Raw genomic sequence first — 22,505 nt, forward strand, 5'->3', positions numbered from 1 at the left:
GATCCCAACACTACTAATTCTTGCTAATCACATATCAACAAAAACTTTGACCCTGATAAGTTTCAAGCGTTATAGTTATAATTAGTTATTTATATCAACCATAAATTGATGATATTTTACATTTCCAAATTGGATTTATCCAATTTATGTATTTTTTTAAAGCCTTAATTTTGTGATTTACTAGCTTTTGTCATTTAGTGAACATGTTTTTAGTTAATTTTTTATTTCTTCCAAATGATTTAATCTGATTTGACTCACTTTTCAAAGCCTTATTTTCTGTGATTTATGGGTTTCTGTCATATAATGAACTTATTTTAGCTACTTGTTGGTTTCTTTTCTTATCTTACAGAGAGTAGCTGATTTCTACTTTATTCTTCCCTGATCATATATGTTACTTTATTTGCCACATTTATACTTTTTATAGGATTGCAAATTGGTTTCTGGGATTTGAACTTATTGGTATTGGCAGGTCAATGCATCATGTTTTTTGGAGTGTTTTGGATTATGCTTCAGTCATAATTCACGGTTTGCTGGTTCCATGAATAACCTAATTTTGTCAAAACCGCTTTCAACTGGATACTTGCTTTCCATTGCTGAGCTGAAAACTGGCAATATCTTGAGTTCTCCAAGAAATCTTACCATGGATGCCACTTTTCCTGTTGTTTCCAAAATTTCTATTTTGCAAGATGAGGATTTGCAAAGTCCTTCAGAATATGTAAGTAGTGTTTTGGAGTTTCCTCACATGCCTCCTTGGTTTGGTATTGCTGGCAGTCAGAAACTATACCTAACTCTTGCTGGAGTACTTAGACTTGTCGGGCTGTCCATAATATCAGGTAATAGTTTGGTTTTCAGTCTTTGTTCATTAGTTTTATGATGATTTGTTGTATTAAGTTAAGAACTTTTTCTTCCTGATAGAAGTTTTGTTTTTAATTATTATTTTTGTCTTATCCTTAGGACAAAAGAGCAATATGTTTTTATCAGTTCTTGTTGATAATTTGCTAGATCAGTTTCGCCAGTTGATATCAGAGCTTCGTATGAAAGAATATGGCAAAGAACAGTGGAAAACTTGGTATTTTCATCATGGTTCTGGCCAGTTATTGCGCAAGACAAGTTCTGCAGTTTGCGTGTTAAATGAGATAATATACGGATTATCAGAACAGTCAGTTAATACATATTCAACATTCTTTAAAAAGTCTAGGGAAGAAACCTTGCAAGAAAAGAAACTTGCATATGATGATGACAAGTCTACAACTTTCAAATGCCAAGGATCAGCTTGGAATACGAGAGAGGGAAAGGATAATAGGGATGCTACAATTCTTTCCATTGGCAGCATTTTGCATGAATATTTGTCACCTGAAGTGTGGGACATTCCATTGGATCAGAATGCACCTCTGCTGGAACATGAAATAGAATTAGATCTTCCATTACATTTCTTCCTAGACACCATAATGCTGCAACAGGAAATGTATTTTCACCAATTAAGTTCTTGACTCAGTTTCTTGAATGTTCTCCTAACCTTGATATTGATTATTTTTTATGGTTCATTGGTTCAGGTGATCTTAGATGGAATAGGCATTTTCAGCATAGTTCTTGGAAAAGATTTTATAAGCAGTGGATTTTTGCACTCTTCTCTTTATTTATTACTAAGGAACTTGATTTGCTCTAACAGTGAGATAAGAATCGCATCAGATGCTGTCCTACGTGTTCTTTCTGTTTTGTCCGGCCATGCCACCGTGAGTGCAAAAAAAAGAGAAACTGTAAAAGCACCAGCTCTTTGTTTTTTGTACTGATGCTACATTATTTGGAACAGGTAGGGCACTTGGTTGTGGCAAATGCAGACTATATTATTGACACTTTATGTTACCTGTTGCGGCATTTGGATATCAATCCCCATGTTCCTGATGTACTTGCTGCTATACTGTCCTATGTCGGTACTGCTCGAGATATTCTGCCATTGTTGGAGGAGCCGGTATGCATGTTAAATAGACTATTAGTATTTTTTGCTACTGTTTCTTTTTTTTTTGGAGATATCATGTTGCTCTTTGGCACCTGAAGCAAAGATCATGCACCGGGGTCCAGTTTGTGAGGTTGCTGCCAGTGGAAAAGTTAAATCAATCTTCTGGCCTATTTGTATTTTGGAGCTGACTTAGGATTATTACAGTAGAAAAAAAAGTTAAAACATTTTTTTTTTCATTTTGTTCCTGTCTCTCACAAAATGAGATGGCATGACCTTTTGCATTGCTGAAGGTAGATGGCATGGCTCATTATTCCATGGCTCAAGCTTGAACCATTTAAGGTTGTTAATGTTTTTGTGATTCAAACCACTTCAACAATATATTTGAAGCATTAATAGACTTCTAATTTTTTTATAAATATTTCCTTATTGGTTTGTGTGTATCACATAATTACCTTTTCTTGTACTAAAACTCAGGACATTGCCCTCAGATCCATTGCATCCCTCAGGTTTCAAATGTTTCCTGTTGTTTATCGATTTGTTTCTACTGTGTAATCAATTTCTCCTTGTACTAAAACTTGTCATTTGCCACCTTAGCTCTGATTCTTCCTTCCTGAGAGGAATTGCCAGAAAATTTTTTGGTTCATAAGAGCATAGCTGCAACCATTATGATAGATGTTTTACATAAATTTTAGGTGCCTTGCTTTTTAATATTAGGTCAGTGGCTTTTACAGAGGTGGACTTCTTGAGTTTGAGTTGGGTTTTGTTGCTGATTCCAGTTTGGTAGGAAATAGTCTTGGTAGTTCATATATTATGGTCTTCAAAAGGTTATATTATTACCCTTGGTGTGGCAAATGTGTATGTGCATGATTTAGGCTGAGATCCTTCCATTAGTAATAGAGCACTCAATTTAAGCAATGGGTAAGGTGGATGATGCAGGATGAGTTCATATTAGTCTTATTTTGACAATCTTAAATCTGAATCTGAAATCCTCTCATGTCTAGGTTTAAGGTTTTCTATATAATAATATTTGTATTTTTGAATTATTTATGTTATTTATTGGAGTGTTATTAGAATGCAATTTGAGTTAATTAATGATAAGAATACCTTCATTAGATGTCCTTTTTTTTGGAAAATTATAAAACCATCAGAATTTAAGTTTGTAGGGTTCTAGCAGAAGTTTTCATCTCTTAATATTTATTAGTACACTATTTTCCTTATCTTCTTCTCTTACCCATTAGTTATGATATTAGGAGCATTATGATGACGAATGGACAATTCTATTTTAGCTCCTTTCCTGTCATGAAATTTACTACTGTAGTATCAGCTAGACTTCATGCTCTATCCCTTTTAGCTTTGCAAAAAATAATGATATTCCTTCAAAGTTGATGTCGTCCAAGCTGGGGAAGTTTTGTGGTTATCCTTTCAATTAACTCTATTAGTGGAATGAACAATCTTATTAGAGTTTGGTGCTAGCTCTTTTGATCAATTAATCCATGAACTATATGCCATTAATTTATTTGTTTCTATGAAGTTTATGATTCCGCTGTGAGAAACTTCTTCTCGAAGAAGTTGGTATCACACCATCACCTTTTTTGTTTTAATTTCATCAAAGTCGTGATGGAATTCTGTTTAGTATGGGATTTGAAAACATTATGTATTGTGGACTTTCTCAATTCTTCCCCAAACTCTTGTTTTGAAGTATATTTGTTTGTTAAATCTATTTATTCATTATAGAGAATTTTTAAAGACATCCGTTGGTTTCTAAAGGAAATTCTTTATGTTTGACAAAGTGATCTAAGACAATACCATAAATTGTTATATTATAGCTCATTCTATTAAACATTGTTCTATCATCTTTATACTTTTACATCTCATCTTATATATATTTTTATCAACTATATGGAAGACATGATCCTCTGTTCCCAAGATGTGATTCTTCTTTAACTTTCTTGTCACTTCTCCAACTCCTTGTATTATGACATCTGTATACCATGCTGTCATCTTATTTTACAAAGAAGCCATAAGGACAAAAAAGACACATCGATAAGTAGCATATTTATTTTCTCCCACATCCTAACATAAGCATTAGGGTTATTTTTCCAAACATAATTGTGGTTAATTCTAAAATGTTTTTAGCCGTAAGGATAATATATATCATATACTTTACACTGGTGTATACTTGGAACTTTGGGAATCTCAAGTATTTGTTGTTGATTCCTTGATGTTACAAACTTCAAGTGTAAATACAGCAGCATTACTGTATTCTCAGATGTGGTTGACCATGTGGTGAACTTATTGATTAAGACAATACCATTGATACAATACCTTAAATCAGCATGGTTAGACTACAATTGCTTCGGAAAATATCAAGCCAACCCCAAATAGTTGGAATATTATGGCTTGTTTTTGTACTTGTGGATTGTTGTACTTGTGTGGTAATCAAGGATTTTACAGCAAAATGTGGATACAAGAATCTTGGTTTAAAGAGATTAATAGTGCAGTAACTTTCTATCAGATGCAATCTGGAGATTGCACATTCTAAAATTTGGTGTATATGTTTGAACTTTTCTCATGCGTGTTTAGCAATTTGTTCTCATCTGTTTTCTACTGAATGGATGGATTTATTTGCTTGATATCTGCTGATTTATTTTGTTTCATTCTTTCCTTTGATTTACTGCTGGGGTTTTATAATGGTGTCTCTACTTCTTAAAATTATATATAAGATGAGTAATTTGAAAAATCAATTTATTTATCATTTACTGCCAATACTCTTTTTTTCCTCTAAATTGGTTTGGTCAATTGCCACAGATGCGAGCTGTATCCTCAGAGTTAGAGGTCCTTGGTAGGCATCAACACCCAAATTTAACTATTCCTTTTCTAAAGGTAAAAACATTTCTTTTCCAGTCTTCATTTTTTTATCTTTTTAAATTTCAGCTCTTCTACACATGGACATTGAATTAAGTTCTAGGTTTCACTAATGAGTGACCATGTTACATGAATTGTGCCCTGATTTATTTTAGACTAGTTTCTACAGCATCTTGCTGTCACATATCCTTGTTCTTATCTGATGATGGAATTCATTTGATATGTATATGTATCTTTGACATAAACATATATGATTATATCCTGCTTGACAAAAAAATTTCAATCTGCATAAAGCTGATGTCAACATTTTGGGAGGTGTAAAGATTTTAGGTGTATATAGGTACAAATAAAGATTTTAATTTCAAATAATATCGCCCGTACCGGGCGGTACTATCGGTCCAACAGCAGGCCGATACACGGACCGTCCGTTATCGGGCAGTAGCATCGATCGGTGACAGAGAAGAAAGAAAGGGAGAAAAAGAGGTCGGTGATGGAGAAGAAAGAAGAGGGAGAAGAAAGAAGAAAACTTGGAGATCCAACATGGTGACAGAGCCTCTGCGACGTCGCAGGGAGAAGCGATTTCTTCTCCCCAACAAAAGAAACCGAGCGACATCGCCTTGCCTTTTTCGTTTTTATTTGCGCGGGGAAATCGAGTGACCCTTTTTTTTTCATGCGGCTCCTCACGCGGGTAGAGCTATCGTTTTTTTTTTAATATATACCAAGCGGTATACCGAAATGTATCGCTCGGTATACTTATACCGTACCGTACCAAACTGAGCGTGAGATAGGCTAAGACTGAGGGGAGACTAGCGTGAAAGAGAAGGGGGATGGTTATTGAGATTGGGGAAGATTATAAGGAAAGGAGGAGATCACCGACATAAAGGAGGCATTTGGTGAGGGAGGTTGCACTACTGGGAGAGTAAAGAATCTAGTAACAATGATAAAGAGGAGGCAAGATAGAAGAAAGGGGAGGGGGACGTATTGTTTACTAGAAGGGGGTTGCTGTGGGGAAGCATGAAAAGGGGAGATATTGTACAACAGCCCCCATCAGCATGGGGGTTGCTGTGCTATCATGAACAGTCATCGCGGTCCCGTAACATCTTCGCTCAACGAACCATTCATCGCTTTTGTGTGCTATCATGAACAGTCATCGCGGTTCCGTAACATCTTCGCTCAACGAACCTTTCATCGTAACATGTCCCGTAACATCTTCGCAGTGCTGTAGTGCAACCGCTCACCACGTCGGGCAAAACTGCCCCAAAATGGCTTCGTTTTCGCGTGTCACGACCTATTTTCTGCAGAACGTAGTGCGACGTGAAACGTCATCCAGCTCAAACCCCTGGAACCCCCCGGGTGGTACAAGGGTGGATGGGGCTTCGAGGTAGTGTTGGGTGTTGATCAGTTTATACAAGTTCACACGTTAACTTGACAGGAACTTGCCATTACGCCCGACACCTGGTAAGCAGTCGTTTGTGGACTTGCGATTGTTTGTTTTGTCTTCTAAAGTCCTTGTTTTCTCCTTCCTCTCTTTTCTCTCTTGTATACTAAGTGTTTGATGAATTGCTTGTAAAGCTGACCTCTTCGTGAGACATCGGGACTTGTCCGTCACTCACTTTTTAACTAATTAACTTGCTCTTTTTACAGGTCCTATGGGACCTGAGCGAGGTTGCAAATAGGTTGATCCTTTGCGGATGCATAACACAAGGGTGTTTCATAACTTAGATAGGATCGCCTAAGGGTGCTTTACATCTTAAGCAACTCCAGCTAAGTCCGTGACTTTGCCATAACGGTGCGGCACGACTTAAATAATTTCAGCTAAGTTCGCGACATTGTGGTATCAGAGCGGGTTAGTAATTCGAGCAAACAGCGAAGTTTCATAATCTCACCATGGCGAAGCATCATGGTGAATCGAGCAAAATAGGGCTAGTCAGACCATTGCCATAAGCATCCGTAGGTGGGTTGCAAATGCAAACTCGCTCTCATGCTGTTGGAGCCGCTCAGGAGGAGCGCGACAACGAACAAGACGAATGAGAAGTTGGCTATACTCCACGAGCGGAGGAGGCACAATATGGAGTTCCAACCTATCACGAACGGTCGTCGCGCACCCACAACATCTTCGCTCAACGAATCGTTTGTCGCTTTTACATGCTTGTATAAATGCTTAGCAGTATGTTTTGCCTTGGTTTTATGTGTTTTTGCTAGAAAAATATAAGCAAGAATAGTTCGCAGCGCTGCAGTGTAATCGCTCACCACGCCAACATTACTGCCTACCACTCAAATTAGAGACATAAAATAATTAAAAGATTAAAAAAATAAAAAGATAAATCGTATCAACTAACACATAATTGCTTCCATTGTCGATTATAACTTAAATAATATTTTGTTCACTAATTTCTTTCATAAACTTGTTAAGTAACTCATATCATTTTTTCAGATTTCATAAAAGATGATGCATCTATTGACTTCACAAATATGGTTCCTAAAGAACAATTGATAATAAAATTAATTATACTCGTATGTGCTCTGTCGGTCCGAGGATCTGGCATAATAGAGCTTTACCCATAATAAGTCATTTGTATAATCCAACTATTTTTTTAGTAATGGAACTCGTAATTCATAATAACTTGTAGGTTTTAATCCCCCATTATATCTTTCAAGAACTTCAATCATCTCTTTAAAATAGTCCAAACGATAAGCACCAAGGGGAAGGCCAGCTTGATAGAAGAAGCGAGCAATGTGTTGAGTCATTCTTCCCTTTATTTTCTTATCACAGGCATTACTTATATTTGTTTGTCTTAATTTTGCTCTTTGTTGACCTTATTTCTGTTGTGATCCTTGATACATATACAAGTCCGTTGGTCCCTTTTTACCCTTATTAATAATCATGACTTCTTTTCCTTTTTTTGTCTTATACTCTTTTCCCACTAGAATTAACACTTTCTAAATAATCTTCTTCATCATCATCTCTAATATGTTGAATATTATCCTCAGGTAAAATCCTATGAGACTCAAGCGAGCTCCCAAGCGGCACTTCACTTAAGTGCGTCGCCTGATCATAGTGTAACGGACAAACTTCTAAACAAGATGTTGGATGTAATGCTTATGTCTGTCCGTTGTCTTTTGGCATGTTCATGCCTTGTACAGAATGTAAAGGGGCGGCCGAAGGCTTAATAGTCCCATTTTAGTGGGGTTGGTGGCCTCTTTAGGCTTGTAAATAAAGGTTGTGTCATGTGGACACGTTCGAGAGCTTTTCGGTCTGTAATGGACCATTTTACCCTTTGTTGTGCCACTATTCAGAGCTTGTAAAGTCTGTTTGTAATTTGCATTGTCTATGAAGTGTTTTTCGGACATGTTTGCTTGTGGATCCCGATTGAGGCGTTCTCTTTAACCCGTTCTCTCTTTTGTTGGTCCTAAGGGACAATGGGAGGCTTCGGGGAGGCTGACCTTTGCGGACGGACGCGCGAGGGTGCCGCACGCCTTAGGCAAAACCAGCTAAGGTCGTGACAGTGTGGTATCAGAGCGGGACAAGCACTCATAGAAACACTTGACATGCAAACGTGGGGGACCTAGCGGGGCTGCGTTGAGGGCAGTCAGCACACGCGCGACCGTTTGAGGGAAAACGGGCATGGAGATGTAGGGAAAAGAGTCGCTCAGAGGAGCGGGCATCTGAGATTGGCATTCAGAGGAATGGCCAACCCTTCGCGCAAGAGGCACCACGAGAACAGGCAAGCTTGGAAGAATTTGGAGCGCACAAAGGTTGGGATGGCTGAGTTTGAGCTACGGCTCAACGTTGACAACTTTACTTGATGGTGCTCAAGGCAAGCGAGGCGCTTGGCAAAGGACGAGACCATGCAAAGTGGAATGAGTTGCTCAGCGACCGAAAGAGTTGTGCAAAGCTCACAGAGGTGAGGGGAATTGCTAACTCGAAGAATTCGGTACTCATGCATGGGCTTGTATGCGGACGATGGATTGTTCGTGGCCATCCCAAGGCGGTCGAGACTCGGCGCCATGGAGCATTGAAACTTTCTCTTCGACATGCGAAGGATACGTCCGGAGGAGGCTGAAGTGTGCAACGAGTTCAGCATGTTGCTAGGCCTTGAGGGGTGCAGCGGTGGCTGTATTGACGTGGAGGCGCAATCTAGTAAGTGCGTTTGCAAGAGGCAGAACAATGCACAGTTTGTTCAGCAGATCGGAGTAGTCCAAGGGGATGGTGGTCTCCGAAACGAAGAGAGATGTTGCTCCAACGGGACAGTTATCCAGGAGGGATAAGTCTCAGCTCTCCAGAGGGAGAATCATGTGAGACGGACTTCACATGTTGAGGAGGAGTACCTCACAAACAACAACTCCACGAAGCTCGATGGACTGAGCAAGCGGCGAGGAGTCGTCGCATGATCTCGCTTGAGAGAATGCATTGGTGGATGCATTGCGAGATCAAGTGGGGGAGCGACCCAAAGCAACTCAAATGGAGGCACACTTGGAGTCGATATGGAGATCGGACTCAAGGGAGGGCTGACCCGTGGAATGGTGGGCGCGAGGGCCACCATCGACTCAATGCAAAAACGAGGAGCGGAGCAACTTGGGTGTAACTTGGCGAAGTACCCAAGCCGCATGAAGGGAGCCAGCATAGAAGTTGGAACATGGAGCAGAGGCACAGCGCTTTCCCTAGACAGAGGTCAAGGACATGAACTCTTGTAGAGGCAGGAGTAGAATCATGTTGTTCCTTGGGTCCTTCATTCTGACAGAGCGGACTCATCTTGCATGGTGCCAAAGACGAAGGGAGCTTCGGGGCACATGCACCTTATCTCGGAGGAGCATTCGATGGAGGAACTAAGGCGACTCAATTTGCGGAGGCGAAGTTGGGTACAGAAGGCCTTAGCACGGGGCAAGAGGACGCAGAGGCGAGTACTCTTGAAGAATATGCCACAGTGTTGCCATTCAAGTTGCTATGAAGGAAGCAGTGCGCAGCGGAGATTGTGCTGGTAGGGGCAGAGGCCCAGGATCCAGGCAATGGTGCACAAATTACAGCGAAGTCGGTGGACTTCGGGAGCTACTAGGCGACGGATTGTCCTAGAGCGGTGCTTCATCTAGGTGTGACCCAAGAGTGGGTGGATGAAGGTCGATTGCCAAAGGAGCGAACAAAATCGAAGGTGGAGGAGACCCTGCGATGTATTGGCGGAGGCCACACATGGAGGGTTCACAATTCGAGTTTATTCCACAAGGATCAGAATGCAATGGAGATGTCACCAGGAGGCGACATGGTGCAGCGGATCGTGGTGGAACAGTTCGTGGCAATGCGACACACACGACAAGTCCCGTGAGGGATGAGATCATATGGAGGTATGATCGGGAGCTACTGGGAGCTCCGCTTTGGTGAACAACACGACGGCAAGAAGGGCTATGGATTCAAGGAGTGAAGGCCATGGTACCGCAGAGGCGGGTCTTCCGGGCGTGCATCGAATTTTGCATCGGATGAAAACCTTGGTCATCAGCATATGGGGGCTGGGTTCCACCAAGGGAAAAGTTCGAATGCAAGTACCAGTGAGTCCCATGAGAGGGACTTGATCATGCAGAGGTATGATCGAAGCAGCTGGAGAGTTGGACTGCTCCAGAGCTCATATTCGCTTAAGGGAGCCCGACAAGTCAGAGGACAAGGTCGAGTAAGCGAACGTTGCTACCAAGGAAGCTAAGGAGAACAGAATCGGTGCAAACCCTACAATGTGATGGCAGAGGCCATGCATGGGAGTTGCAGTCTGTCTTTCCATCGACCAAACAGACTGCTTGGAGAACACAGAGGTGTTGAAGCAGGAGGTCGAAAGGGGCGAGGAAGCGACGATGAGTCCAGAGGGACTTAGCTACCCAAAATCAAGCATCAGTTAGAATGGAGGTGGACTCAGAGGAGTGCCACGGAGACATCTCTACTGATTGTGAAGGAAAGGGATACAGAGGCGAAGCGACGGATAGTAGGGCCATGGGCATGGCAGCGCCATGGTACCGTAGAGGCGGGACTTCCGTGCAAGTCATTGATCCCTTGCTCTCACGGAGGGAGAGCGCTTGGTCGTGAAAGGGGCCGAGGAGGTGGAGCATGCAGAGGCAATCTCCAAGTACCGAGACAAGGCTGAAGGGCAGAGGCCAAGAAACTTCGTAAGACCGGTGTCAACAAGTTTCTCATCAAGATAGCCGTAAGTGAAGGACTTCGGGTCATGCAAGAGTGCACGACCAAGGAACGAAGCAGGCAGTACGTGGTGCTGTACCTTTGCTACTCAGTGGAGTAGGCGGCAGGGTTGATGGAGAAGACGGTACAATCCCAGAGGCGACCTCATCTATCAGAGAATTACTCCAAGTTGGGGTGAAAACTTCCTGCATTCCAGAAGTTCAATGGCATTGAGAAGGTGAATCACAGTAGCTAACTCAACGCAAGGAGTGCAAACACTTCAAGTGCTTCAGAAGTGTGAGCAAAGAGCAGGCGAAGGCCAGTAACCAGCTCGATGCATGAAGTACAACCTCGAGGAGGCGGGCGAAGTCAAGTAACCTTTGCCTTCTCAACTCTTAAGAGAATGGGCGAAACCGAGTACCCCAGTTCTCTTATCTATCCAGCAGAGGAGCTCTGCACAAGTTCAAAGACCCTTCGAAGATAATGGAAGACAATAGTTGTCAAAATCCTCACCAACGGTGATCAGTGCTACTGAGAGTAGATTGTCCGCTTCATTTCCCAACGAAATGCCAATCGAAAGCGGAAGTGATGCGAACCTACTTGGATGTGACAACTAACTGAAAGAAGAGTCAATGAGCAGATTTTGTGGAGGAAGGACCCAAAACTTCAGAAGTTTGCGAGGCGATGCTCGTTAAAGCTCCAACAAGCATCCACCCAGTTCAAGCAGCATGTGGAAATTTTGAGAAACTGGCGCAGTAAGAATGGTCTTTTCCTTCATTTGGTGGATCCGCAGGAATCAACGAGGATCAATACAACTCAGCCAACCCCACACCAGAGTCAGAGTCATTGGCGAGTTGAAGCAGCATGGCGGATCAAAGGTTCGACTACTCAGAAACAGCAGCGGAGAGCAGCTGGGAGCCAGGAGGCGCATTGCAGCTGGAGCGGAAGATTGAAGACTCAGCAAAGGCGAAGAGTTGCAGTGTTCACAAAGGCTTCGACGAGGACGTCGAAGGGATAAGTGGGGGAGAATGTAACGGACAAACTTCTAAACAAGATGTTGGATGTAATGCTTATGTCTGTCCGTTGTCTTTTGGCATGTTCATGCCTTGTACAGAATGTAAAGGGGCGGCCGAAGGCTTAATAGTCCCATTTTAGTTGGGTTGGTGGCCTCTTTAGGCTTGTAAATAAAGGTTGTGTCATGTGGACACGTTCGAGAGCTTTTCGGTCTGTAATGGACCATTTTACCCTTTGTTGTGCCACTATTCAGAGCTTGTAAAGTCTGTTTGTAATTTGCATTGTCTATGAAGTGTTTTTCGGACATGTTTGCTTGTGAATCCCGATTGAGGCGTTCTCTTTAACCCGTTCTCTCTTTTGTTGGTCCTAAGGGACAATGGGAGGCTTCGGGGAGGCTGACCTTTGCGGACGGACGCGCGAGGGTGCCGCACGCCTTAGGCAAAACCAGCTAAGGTCGTGACAAAGCGGCACTTCACTTAAGTGCGTCGCCTGATCATAGTGTAAGGTGCTCAAGCCTCACCTCGCCTCGCCTCGCCTCGCCCGAGTGCCTAGGCGAGTGCCCGGGCACCTAGTTAAACCCCTGCTTTGGATTAAATTAACATATCATGTGTGCTAACAATCATTGCCTGGCCATGTCATGCCATTGTGTTTGCATGTCCTTATGCCTTGTGATGGCAACCATTACTCAAAGGATGTTACTATGTTGCTTTAATGTCTAAGCAATTCTTTGTTGGTCTTTCCCTATGCCTCAATATTGTCCTATGTGCTGACTAATATCCTGACTCAGCTGACCTTATGCAATTTCTAGGTCTTTTTTATATATGTCCATATCAAGGTTAAAAATTTTGTGGCATGCTACTCAATATGGACAATATATGCCGGTTGAGCAAGGACTGATTTTGGATTTTCCCCTACTGATCCAGTACAAAACAAACCTTCCAGGTTGTTGCTAATTTAGTCTAAATTAGGATCTACATTACTACACTAGGCTGCTTTGGTCCTAGACTGACCACAGGCTGGACTGTTTAATTGTCTGAACTGGCTTCAGCCAGAAAATAGCCCAAGACTTCCATGAGTTTTTGCTCCCTGCGACTGACCTCCTCTAAGGTGGTGAAAAAAAGAAGAAAAAGATAAAGGACAAAGGAAGACCTTGAGTCATCCTTTTCCCATTGTGGCAATGAGAATTGGAAAAAAGGAGCTGGCAGAGGTACCTCCTTTTTTTCCTCTTCCCCCTTTTTGTTTTTGTCCAATTTTTTCATTTGATCAGCTTTGACAAGTACAAAAAAAAAGATTTTTCTTTTATTATTTGACCAGTATGGCACTAAAATTTATTGGACCTGTATAATGTATATCATTCTATCCCTTGTTATATCAAGAAGAATTATGGTTGGCATTCCAAAGTATTTAGAATTGTGGTTAACTCTTCTTGTATCAGAGTTATGTTTCCTTTTTGTTTTATGTTTAATATAATGAATATAAATCTCTTTTGCTTGGAGAAAAAAAAATCTTTTTTGTTTTATCTTGTTCTATTATTATATTCTTCTTTCTTGTTTTATCTTGTTCTATTATTTCATCTTAATCCTAAAGTTTGAAGATGTTACAATCAGATTTTCTTATTTGTATTTTGAGCTTGCTGCTTGTTAATATTCTTGTGTCTAGGCTGTGGGTGAAATTGCAAAGGCATCACAAACTGAAGCATCTTCTTTGCCAGATCAGGCAGAAATATTTAGTGCACACATCAGCTCCAAGATTCTTATGATGCAAAAATGGATTAATGAGAATCATGTGGCTAGAAGCTCCTTCTCCATGTGTACCGAATCCCAGGCTTTAGGTAATTCTGATTTGTACTATAAGGATTCTGGTCTTCTGTTTCGGCTTTCATTAGTACTGTTGAATGATTGGCACATGACCATGAAATCTGCCAAATTATGTTTCATTGAATTTTGTGAGTATTAATTTAAGAAATTCATAAAATAAAGAATTGAAAGAGTTGTTTTTTGCATTTAGTTACTCCTAAGTTGTATCTAACAGAACAAAGTTCAATATTTCTTTGAGTTTCGGCAATGATTGTACTGTATATTGCTTTTATTTGTAAAATTGTACTAAAAATTCCTACATTACTGTGATCTTCGCTTAGACCGATATCTCATATATCAAATTGCACTATTTGGTATATCGGATATCATGATGAAATATGACTAAGAGTGTAGAAGTTTAGTTGCTTTCACATGTGATTGCCATATTTAACTAACAAACTAAGCACTTTGATCATAAAATTTTATACACTCTCCCAGTGAGAGAACACATTTCTAAAAACAAAGAATTAGTTCTCTTTGAAGATGTGAAAGTGGAGACAGATTAAATAGTTATCTTCTGTGGTTTAGCAAGCTTCCGGTGCTATTTTTTTCTCATTTCTTTGTTTCAATTGGTATTGTTATTATGATTTTTTTAATCTAGTGTTTGAATATTTTATGTAGTCTTTCAAGGTTCTCTTTGTTCAATGCAAGTGCTATTTGGAATAATTTCCCATTGCCTTTTTGTTCTAATTTGACAACCAGAAATTGGATCTGTCAATTTTGATGATGTTAGTCTTCACTTGGAATATTGGGAGGGATTATTGTTTAAGTTTAATGAGATGAAAAGATACAGAAGAATTGTTGGATCTCTTGTTGGATCATGCTTAAAAGCTGCATCACCACTTGTTTCTTCACAGAAAGAATCAGCTTGTCTGGTGTCTCTGGACATTATTGAGGTACTTGCTTGATATGTTTCTTGATAAAACAGTTTTGGCCAAATGAATCTCTTTCAAATTCTCATTCTGCTGTTGCGAATACTGTTTGGTGTTTAATTGTCAGAAGGCAGCTCAATGCACAGGCACCCATTAATGCAGGTCTGGGAAGGGTCAATTTTGCAGTTCTTTCTTTCAGTCAGAGAGAATTAAATTTAGTCTTTCTCAATTTAAGTTTCTACTATATAAAGGGAAAACACAAGTTAAGCTCAGCCATTTCAGTATTTATTGTGATGTGAGGAAACCTCTTAGTTACCTGTGTTTAAAGTGAAAGCTTACAAGTGACTTAAAAGAAAAAAAAATCTGGATTGAAAATAAGTAAAGAACAAAGGACAGCACATGTTGCTTCACAAGTAGGATACCTTTTCATGTTGATGACCCTTTTCGTTTGTTTAGCATTTCTTTGTTTGATAGCAGTATTTTCATACTAATGGGGCTATGTAATTTTAGTGGAAAATTAATTGATTACTTATTCATATACCGCAACTTGGATTTCTGAAATTTTTTGACGTAAGGATACTTGGGTAGATGGCTTACCTTTATGTACCTATCAGATACCTTATTCATTAGATAATTTTTTGGTACAAGTGCCTTGTGCTTAGTCTGTGAATTCAAAATTTTTTACTAACATTCATACGCTTGTTGCTTTTCATGGAGTGTATTTCGCAAATGGATCTTCTTACAAATGACAAGCTATTAATGATGGATAGAATGATTACTGGCTACATAATGTAGTTTGCTTGTCATTTGCAAGGTTATAAAGTTGGACAAATTTTGAAGTCTATGTTTCCGTAAAATCCAATGATTACAAACTAGAAATTATTTAAGCAATAGGAACAGGTACATTGCCATGCAGATTTTTGATTATGTAGGTCCAAATGAAGGTTTTTTAAAGCTTTATTTTCATTTGGATCTGTTATTTTAGATGTTTATTTTTGAAGAAAGTTCATTTGGCTCTGCTATGATAGTTGTTTATTCTGTGACTTGTTCTGGATTATTGTAACAGGGACGCCATTGTTTTGCTAAGTGAAAGGCTTGCATTTACCGTCTCTTTGTTCTTTATATAACTATATGCTTGTCAAGGGTTTTAAGATGTTGACCATTTGGAGGTGTTAATGTATTATTTCCCTAAATCATGTGTTTCGTTGTGGCTTTCAGTTTCTAGAAGTGCCACTTTTATTGGGGTAGCAACAATGAAAAGTCAGAACATGTTCTGAATGTTGTTATATGGTTTAATTGGGAAAATGAACTGTTCTGAGTATGATTTCAGTTTGTCATAATTTCCTTGGTGTAGGATAATTTGGATCATGGGTACAATCCAAGCATGGGCCATGCTGCTTGGTTTTTGGGATGTGGGGGTAGGGATAATGTTGACTTTTTTGGATTAGTTCCTGGTAGTTCTGTTGCTTTTCGGTCGTGTTCACTTAGTAAGTTGGGGTAAGATGTCTTGATCTTTTCACATCATTTAACTAAATGCTTTTTTTCCCAAAAAAGGTAAGAGACATGAAAACTTGGTTCTTAATTTTTGTTGATTTAAGCCTTTTTTGAATGGATTTGAAGTGTCATATATCATATGAATTCTATTTTTGCTTAGGTGTTCTCTATTTATAAAGCCGAATAAAACTTTGGGATTCGATTTTTAACTTGTTTATCTCGTCATGTATGATGGCAATCTGGAAAATACAGTGTTGCAAAACAGATCAACAACCTGCATCATAATTTTAAGTAGTATGATCAAAGTAAATAGACTGCAACTTCTTGTTGGTTTGTCTTTTTCTCAACACTCCTTTTCTCTTTCTGGAATAATGTTGTATTTTGCAGAGAACAAAATTTCACATTTATTCCCAAGGTCTCAGTCCGTTGTCTCATTACTTTTAAGCAAGTCATTTAGGACTATCAGTTTAGCAGATTCTTCCTGTAAATTGCTGCCCTAAAAAGGTGTTACTGGTTAGACTGTTGCAACAAAGCAAATGTTATTGGAAGTCTTGGTTTCTGTGCCAAAATCAGTTGGTATGGTAGGAAACATGAACCCTCTTCTCCATATTATTATTGGTTATGTTTGACAATTGTGTGTTGGTTTTGAACCATTGCATAATATGTTTTCTTTGTTCAACTAAATAAAATAATTAGATGTATACTTTTGTTAGGGGCTTGAGTGGTAAATATCTTATTGGAAAATAGTAAAACAAAATCTTTCTTGTTATTCTCCTTAGATTTCAGTTGTTTGTACTTCAGAGTAAGGTATTTTTTTTGTAGGATGTTTCTGTATCTCTTGCAAAAGTGGAGGAAGCTTATAAGCACGAGAAACAAACCAAAGCAGCAATCTGGGAAGCAGTTCAGTTGCTATCACTAAATGATCTGAAAGATGGGATGGAGGCTGCAGATGACGAAGCTGACGAGAACAGAGTGCTTCCAGCAATGAACATAATCTGGCCTTATTTGATTCTTTGCCTTAAAAATAAGGTTTCAGTGGTATGATAGATTTTTTTTTGCTAATTTAGTAAATCTCTTTGGTCTTTTTTCTGTTAACATTTAGTCTATTCTGCTACATTGTACTTTGCTTGATTGTCTGATTTATGCTGAAGCTTCATATATATTTCACATGTCTTATCAATCTTTTGTTGACCGACTTAGCTGAAAAATGGACTTTTGGATGACTGGACGCATAGGAATCTTCTAGATCTTATTATTTTGACTATATTTGGCATCTTGGAATATGTAACCTATATTGCACAGTTGACTTGCCATTTTAAAACTTGTGACACGAATACTAACCAACTGGTATCACATTCGAAATCCTGTTATTTTAGATGTAGTTAGTTTATGTACCATATGTTGTAACCATTTTCTGGCTGGAGGAGAGGCCTGATGATTGGTTAATGTTGGTCCACAACATCATTCCTAGATCAAGACAAGAAGAGAATGTCATCACAAGCATCGTGTAACGAACCTATATGTTGCAGTTTGCTAAACTTTTCTTGGTGCCTGTTGCTTTCATTTGAAACTTTCAAAGTACCATCTAAATGTAGGACAACCTACAAAGGGCTAAAGGGGATTGGGAATGGAGTGGTTGATAAGAAATTAAAAAAGAAAAGACATAGAGGAGAATGATGATAATATTTAACAATGAGCTCAAGTACCATAGGATCAAAGACATACTAGTCTTGAGTGTAGAGATACACATTTTATGTAATCCTTCTTGCTTTATTTGATAATGAAGTTATAACACTTGTTAATGCTTGACAGCTCCGATAACACCATATTTTGTTTGATGTTTTAGTGGATTATGTATGGTTATGCATATAGGACAATAGGGGGGTTTGGAGCTTTAGGGCTTATGTAATGAGAGAGTTAAATGGTTAAGAAATTAAATGATTGTTCTGAAAGTTTGGTGTCAGAAGGTGTTGATTTGGTTTTGAAACTTTGCCCAATTGCAAAAAAATAAAAAATAAAAATATTTGGGCTACTAAGAGGCCATGCCAATGTGTATTGTGTATGTGTCTTATGCAATGGTGTTGGAGCATTTGATACAGAAATGAATATGGAGCGTTGGTACTTCTAAGTTGAAAAGCCTTGACATGTTGTCACGGCCTTAGCTGGAATTGCCTAAGGCGTGAGGCACCCTTGCGGCCAAGCCGTGAACTTAGCTTGCGTTGCCTAAGTCGCGCTTTGCCCTTGCGATATTGCTCTGCAAAGATCAGCCCACTTGCAACCTCTCGCAGGTCCCGAAGGACCTGTAAAAGAGAAAGATGATTAGTTCGAAAGAACGAGCAACGGACAAGTCCTGACGTCTCGCGAAAAGAGGGGAAGTTTTACAAGCAATTCAGCGAGCACCTTGCGTGCACAAGAGAAAAGAGGGAGAGGAGGAAAACTAGGGCTTTAGAAGGTTGAACGAACAGCTGCAAGCCCACAAACAGCTGCTCATCGAGTCCCGGGCGCGACAACAAGTTCCCGTCAAGGCAACGTGCGAACTTGCGAATGAGTGTTCAACGCCTGGTACTATATTGAAGCCCCATCCAGCCCTGTGCCACTCGGGGGGTTCCAAGGGGCTGAGATGGCTAACGTTTTGGTGAGCGGAGGCAGATTCCATAAATCAGCCCACGGCACACGAAAACGGAGCTGTTTTGGGCTGTTTTGCTCGGTTTGGTGAGCAGTCGCTTTGTAACGCTACAGCTTGTTCGAACTTATATTTTTACAAGTAAAATGACCCAAAATCAAGAGAAAACATGCTGGCAAGCAGCTGTACATGTAGGTGTGAGCGACGAACGGTTCGTTGAACAGAGTTGTTGCGAATGTGCGACGACCGTTCGTGACAATGTGGCTCCATGTTATTTTCGACTTTTAGTAACCATTAAATGATTTATGCTATTAGGGTTCAAATATTGTCTTCTGATGCTTCTAACTTGCTGTATTTAGCCATTAAAGGACTTTTAATATTTTGTCTTCTGATTATGCAGTGATGTTTCTACCTTGCTGTATTCCCAGTTAAAGGATTTATGCTGTATTCCCAGTTGAAGGAGTTATGCTGTATTCCCAGTTGAAAAGCCTTGGCATGTGGCTGCATTAGATACAGCTTTGATTTTTCTTTTATTCTTTTTCAGGTTGTGATCAGAAAATGCTTGAATATGCTGCATAAAGCAGTTCAAATTGGTGGCGGGGACTTTTTTGTTCGCCGGTTTCAGAATGATGGGCATACTATATGGAAGTTGCTTACGTCATCCACATTTCGAAGGAAACCAATGCTATCAAATGAGGAAAGAATTCTTCTCCCTTACCGAAGTAATTCTATAACTTCAGAAGAACCTATGGCTGAAGTCTCCAGCCAAAAAATCCAGGCAGCAGTATTGGACATGATTACCTTGATATGTTCAGACAAGAGGACTAGTTCAGCATTGCAGACAGTCCTGAAGAAAGTTAGTGGCATTGTCGTAGGTATTGCTTGCAGTAGCATGGCAGGTCTCAAAGATGCATCTCTAAGGGCATTATCAGGACTTGCTTGCATTGATTCAGACCTTACCTGGCTTCTGCTTGCCGACGTCTACTATTCCCTGAATAGAAGGGATGTTATCCTTCCACCATGCCGAGATCTGGCTGGGATTTCTGAGCTGCTTCCTGCCGCATCATCCAAAAAGGAATATTTGTTTGTGAATTATGCAGGAGAAGATTTAGGCCTTGATATAGATCCTTCATCCGTGGAGGTAGTATTTAGAAAGATGGAATCAGAAGTTCTTTTATGATAACATTTGTACAGTCGGATCTGTATCATGTTGAATGTACTCTGTAAATTTGTGGGAGATGTTAAGAATCATTGAGAATGTAAAAGGGCATTAGATGTCACTTTGCACATGGTAGTTATCCTTTTCTAGCAAGGCAAGTTTGGGTAACTTTCCTTCAGTGAGATAATTTCTTGTATATTCTGTCTCATGGAGTTAAATGATTTCATTTGTATGATGTTCATGAAACTCTGAAATCTACTCAAATGTTTGGTTATCATACCATTAATATTGTGTGATTCCTCTTGTTATCCTTGGTTGTTTTTTAGGTTTACATATATGTATTTTCAACTGGGGTACGCCGTAGTTGCGAAGCACAGTATCGGTTTGCCAGTTTGCAAGCGGAAATGACATCGTGTGTGGGATTGCCGAAACAGTAGGTGTACACCTGGAGCACAGGGTAGCAAGCCGGGGCGGTTGTACCTAAAAGCCGAAGGAATGTAGATTGCATGTCTTCACCATCAAATCAAAGAGGCAATAGTATCATACGAAGAACAGACGAGCAATCGCTAACCGGTAGCGGAACACCGTGCCAATGAGAACACACGGGATGGATTGGTTTACACCGAGCAATCGCTACAGGCTCATCAAGGGTGACGTGGGAGACTTGATGAGGTGAGACCACACAGGTTGTTCGGTTGGAAATCATTTTGTTAGTGACTCGATTCGAGATGACCAGATAGACAGACTAGGATCTTCCTGGTTACAAGATTCCTCCTTAGGGCTAGGTCATTCAGGTGTCTTCGGGCAACCGACGATCTTGCTTGACAAGGCGACACTAGAAGTTGTCTTACGCGATCCCTTCAATACTTAAATTAGCAAAAAGAAGAAAACAGCAATGTAAACTGTATGACTGAGTTAATGTATAGAGACATCTCTTTTGGCATCTATTTAAGGGTAGTTTTTATACTACTTTGGGGATTGACCGCTTCCTACGATTTCAAACGTCATGCATTCTTGAATTTTTTTTAAAAATATATTTTTATTAATTTAAATAATATATATTTAAAGATAAATGATGCCCTGAATTATCGATATAAATATCCGTACAATTGGAATGTGACGATTGTTATTATTTTTTTTTGTAGCGGTAGCACGTGCCCATACTGGCGCGAATGGTACTGAAGGCATCTCGTATATTAAATGTCACTGTAGAGGGTAATGCGGTCAATTCATGGCGATGTCGTTACGCCAAGTTGCCTGATGGTGATTCCGTGTTCATTATGTCGTTAGGGAGACGGCGGAGATCGTATCTGTTAACGGATCGTTTCTAGCAACCCGGGCGTCCCTCTCACCGACCTATGATACTAGACACTCCACCCCTATATATTCTCCTCTGTCCTCCCCATCATATTTCTTGAAACGCCTCGTTTGTTCTCTGTCTTCGTTCTCTTCGGTGCCATTTAATACGCGAGAGGACCACTCTCAGCCACTCCTCGTCGCCTCTCTGCTTTGTCTCCGAGAAAAGAGGGAGCCGCTTCGGAAGGGTAAAACCTTAATATCATGTGAATTCTTCCTTGATTTCTGGAGATCTTTGTCTATTTTCATGTTTTCTTCGTTTATCTGGTTGCTGATCGTGTATCTGACCGGATTGATCGGGTCCTGTGTCTTCCATTTCGCTATTTTCGAGTCGCTTTAAAGATATTTTCAAGTGTGTTCTCTACTAAATTATGGATCGGTATGATCTTTGATTAAGCAATCCGTTAGACAGATATCTGTTCTTGTTTCCAGATCGGTATCATTCTCGTCTTTTTCGTGTTCATTTTTTGATCGATCTAGCGCTGGGAATATTGTTTTAGAGACGGATATGGTGGGTATAAGGGTTGGTTGTTTGTCATGAAAACTGTTAGATCAGGTAGATCTGCAATGGTTTTAGGGGTGGCCTTGTTCTATATGCTTGATTTTCTTTACGGACCTTTGTCTGCACCCTAAGAAAAAAGATGAATCACTCATTTAATACGCGAGAGGACCTCTCTGTCATCCCGTTCTTGCGTTTCTGTCGCCTCTCTCCTTTGTCTCCGAGAAAAGAGGGTGCCGCTTCGGAAGGGTAAAACCTTAATCTCATATGAATTCTTCCTTGATTTCTGGAGATCTTTGTCTATTTTTCATGTTTTCTTCGTTTATCTGGTTGCTGATCGTGTACCTGAGCGTATCGATCGAGTCCTGTGTCTATTATTTCGCTATTTTCGAGTCGATTTGAAGACATTTACAAGTGTGTTCTCTACTAAATTATGGATCGGTGTGTCTTTGATCAAGCAATCCGTTAGACAGATATCTGTTCTTGTTTTCAGATCGGTATCATTCTCTTCTTTTTCGTGTTTATTTTTTGATCGATCTAGCACTGGGAATCTTGTTTTAGAGACGGATATGGTGGGTATAAGCATTGGTTGTTTGTAGTGGAAACCATTAGATCAGGTAGATCTGCAATGGTTTTAGGGGCGGCCTTGTTCTTGATGC

General features: G+C 40.0%; 1 protein-coding gene and 1 pseudogene across 5 annotated transcripts in view; both read left to right on the top strand.

Moving 5' to 3' along the window:
• Window positions 1–20,287, top strand: part of LOC135680447 (uncharacterized) — a 31,439-nt gene extending 11,152 nt beyond the window's left edge. For 2 of the 5 annotated variants that reach the window (XM_065194328.1, XM_065194327.1), the window contains exons 9-18: window positions 470–833; window positions 955–1,457; window positions 1,551–1,733; window positions 1,811–1,969; window positions 4,766–4,840; window positions 7,814–7,882; window positions 13,647–13,818; window positions 14,546–14,739; window positions 17,032–17,247; window positions 19,377–20,287. In XM_065194328.1, the coding sequence (XP_065050400.1) occupies window positions 470–833; window positions 955–1,457; window positions 1,551–1,733; window positions 1,811–1,969; window positions 4,766–4,840; window positions 7,814–7,882; window positions 13,647–13,818; window positions 14,546–14,739; window positions 17,032–17,247; window positions 19,377–20,012 (2,571 nt within the window). In that variant the 3' untranslated portion in view covers window positions 20,013–20,287. The other 3 variants (XM_065194331.1, XM_065194329.1, XM_065194330.1) reach the window with 3 other exon arrangements.
• An 876-nt stretch (window positions 20,288–21,163) lies between these two features.
• The window catches only part of LOC135588851 (DEAD-box ATP-dependent RNA helicase 57-like), a 55,769-nt pseudogene continuing 54,427 nt past the window's right edge, over window positions 21,164–22,505 (top strand).

This window comes from Musa acuminata, chromosome BXJ1-8 (genome assembly GCF_036884655.1).
Source record: "Musa acuminata AAA Group cultivar baxijiao chromosome BXJ1-8, Cavendish_Baxijiao_AAA, whole genome shotgun sequence".
NCBI lineage: Eukaryota > Viridiplantae > Streptophyta > Magnoliopsida > Zingiberales > Musaceae > Musa > Musa acuminata.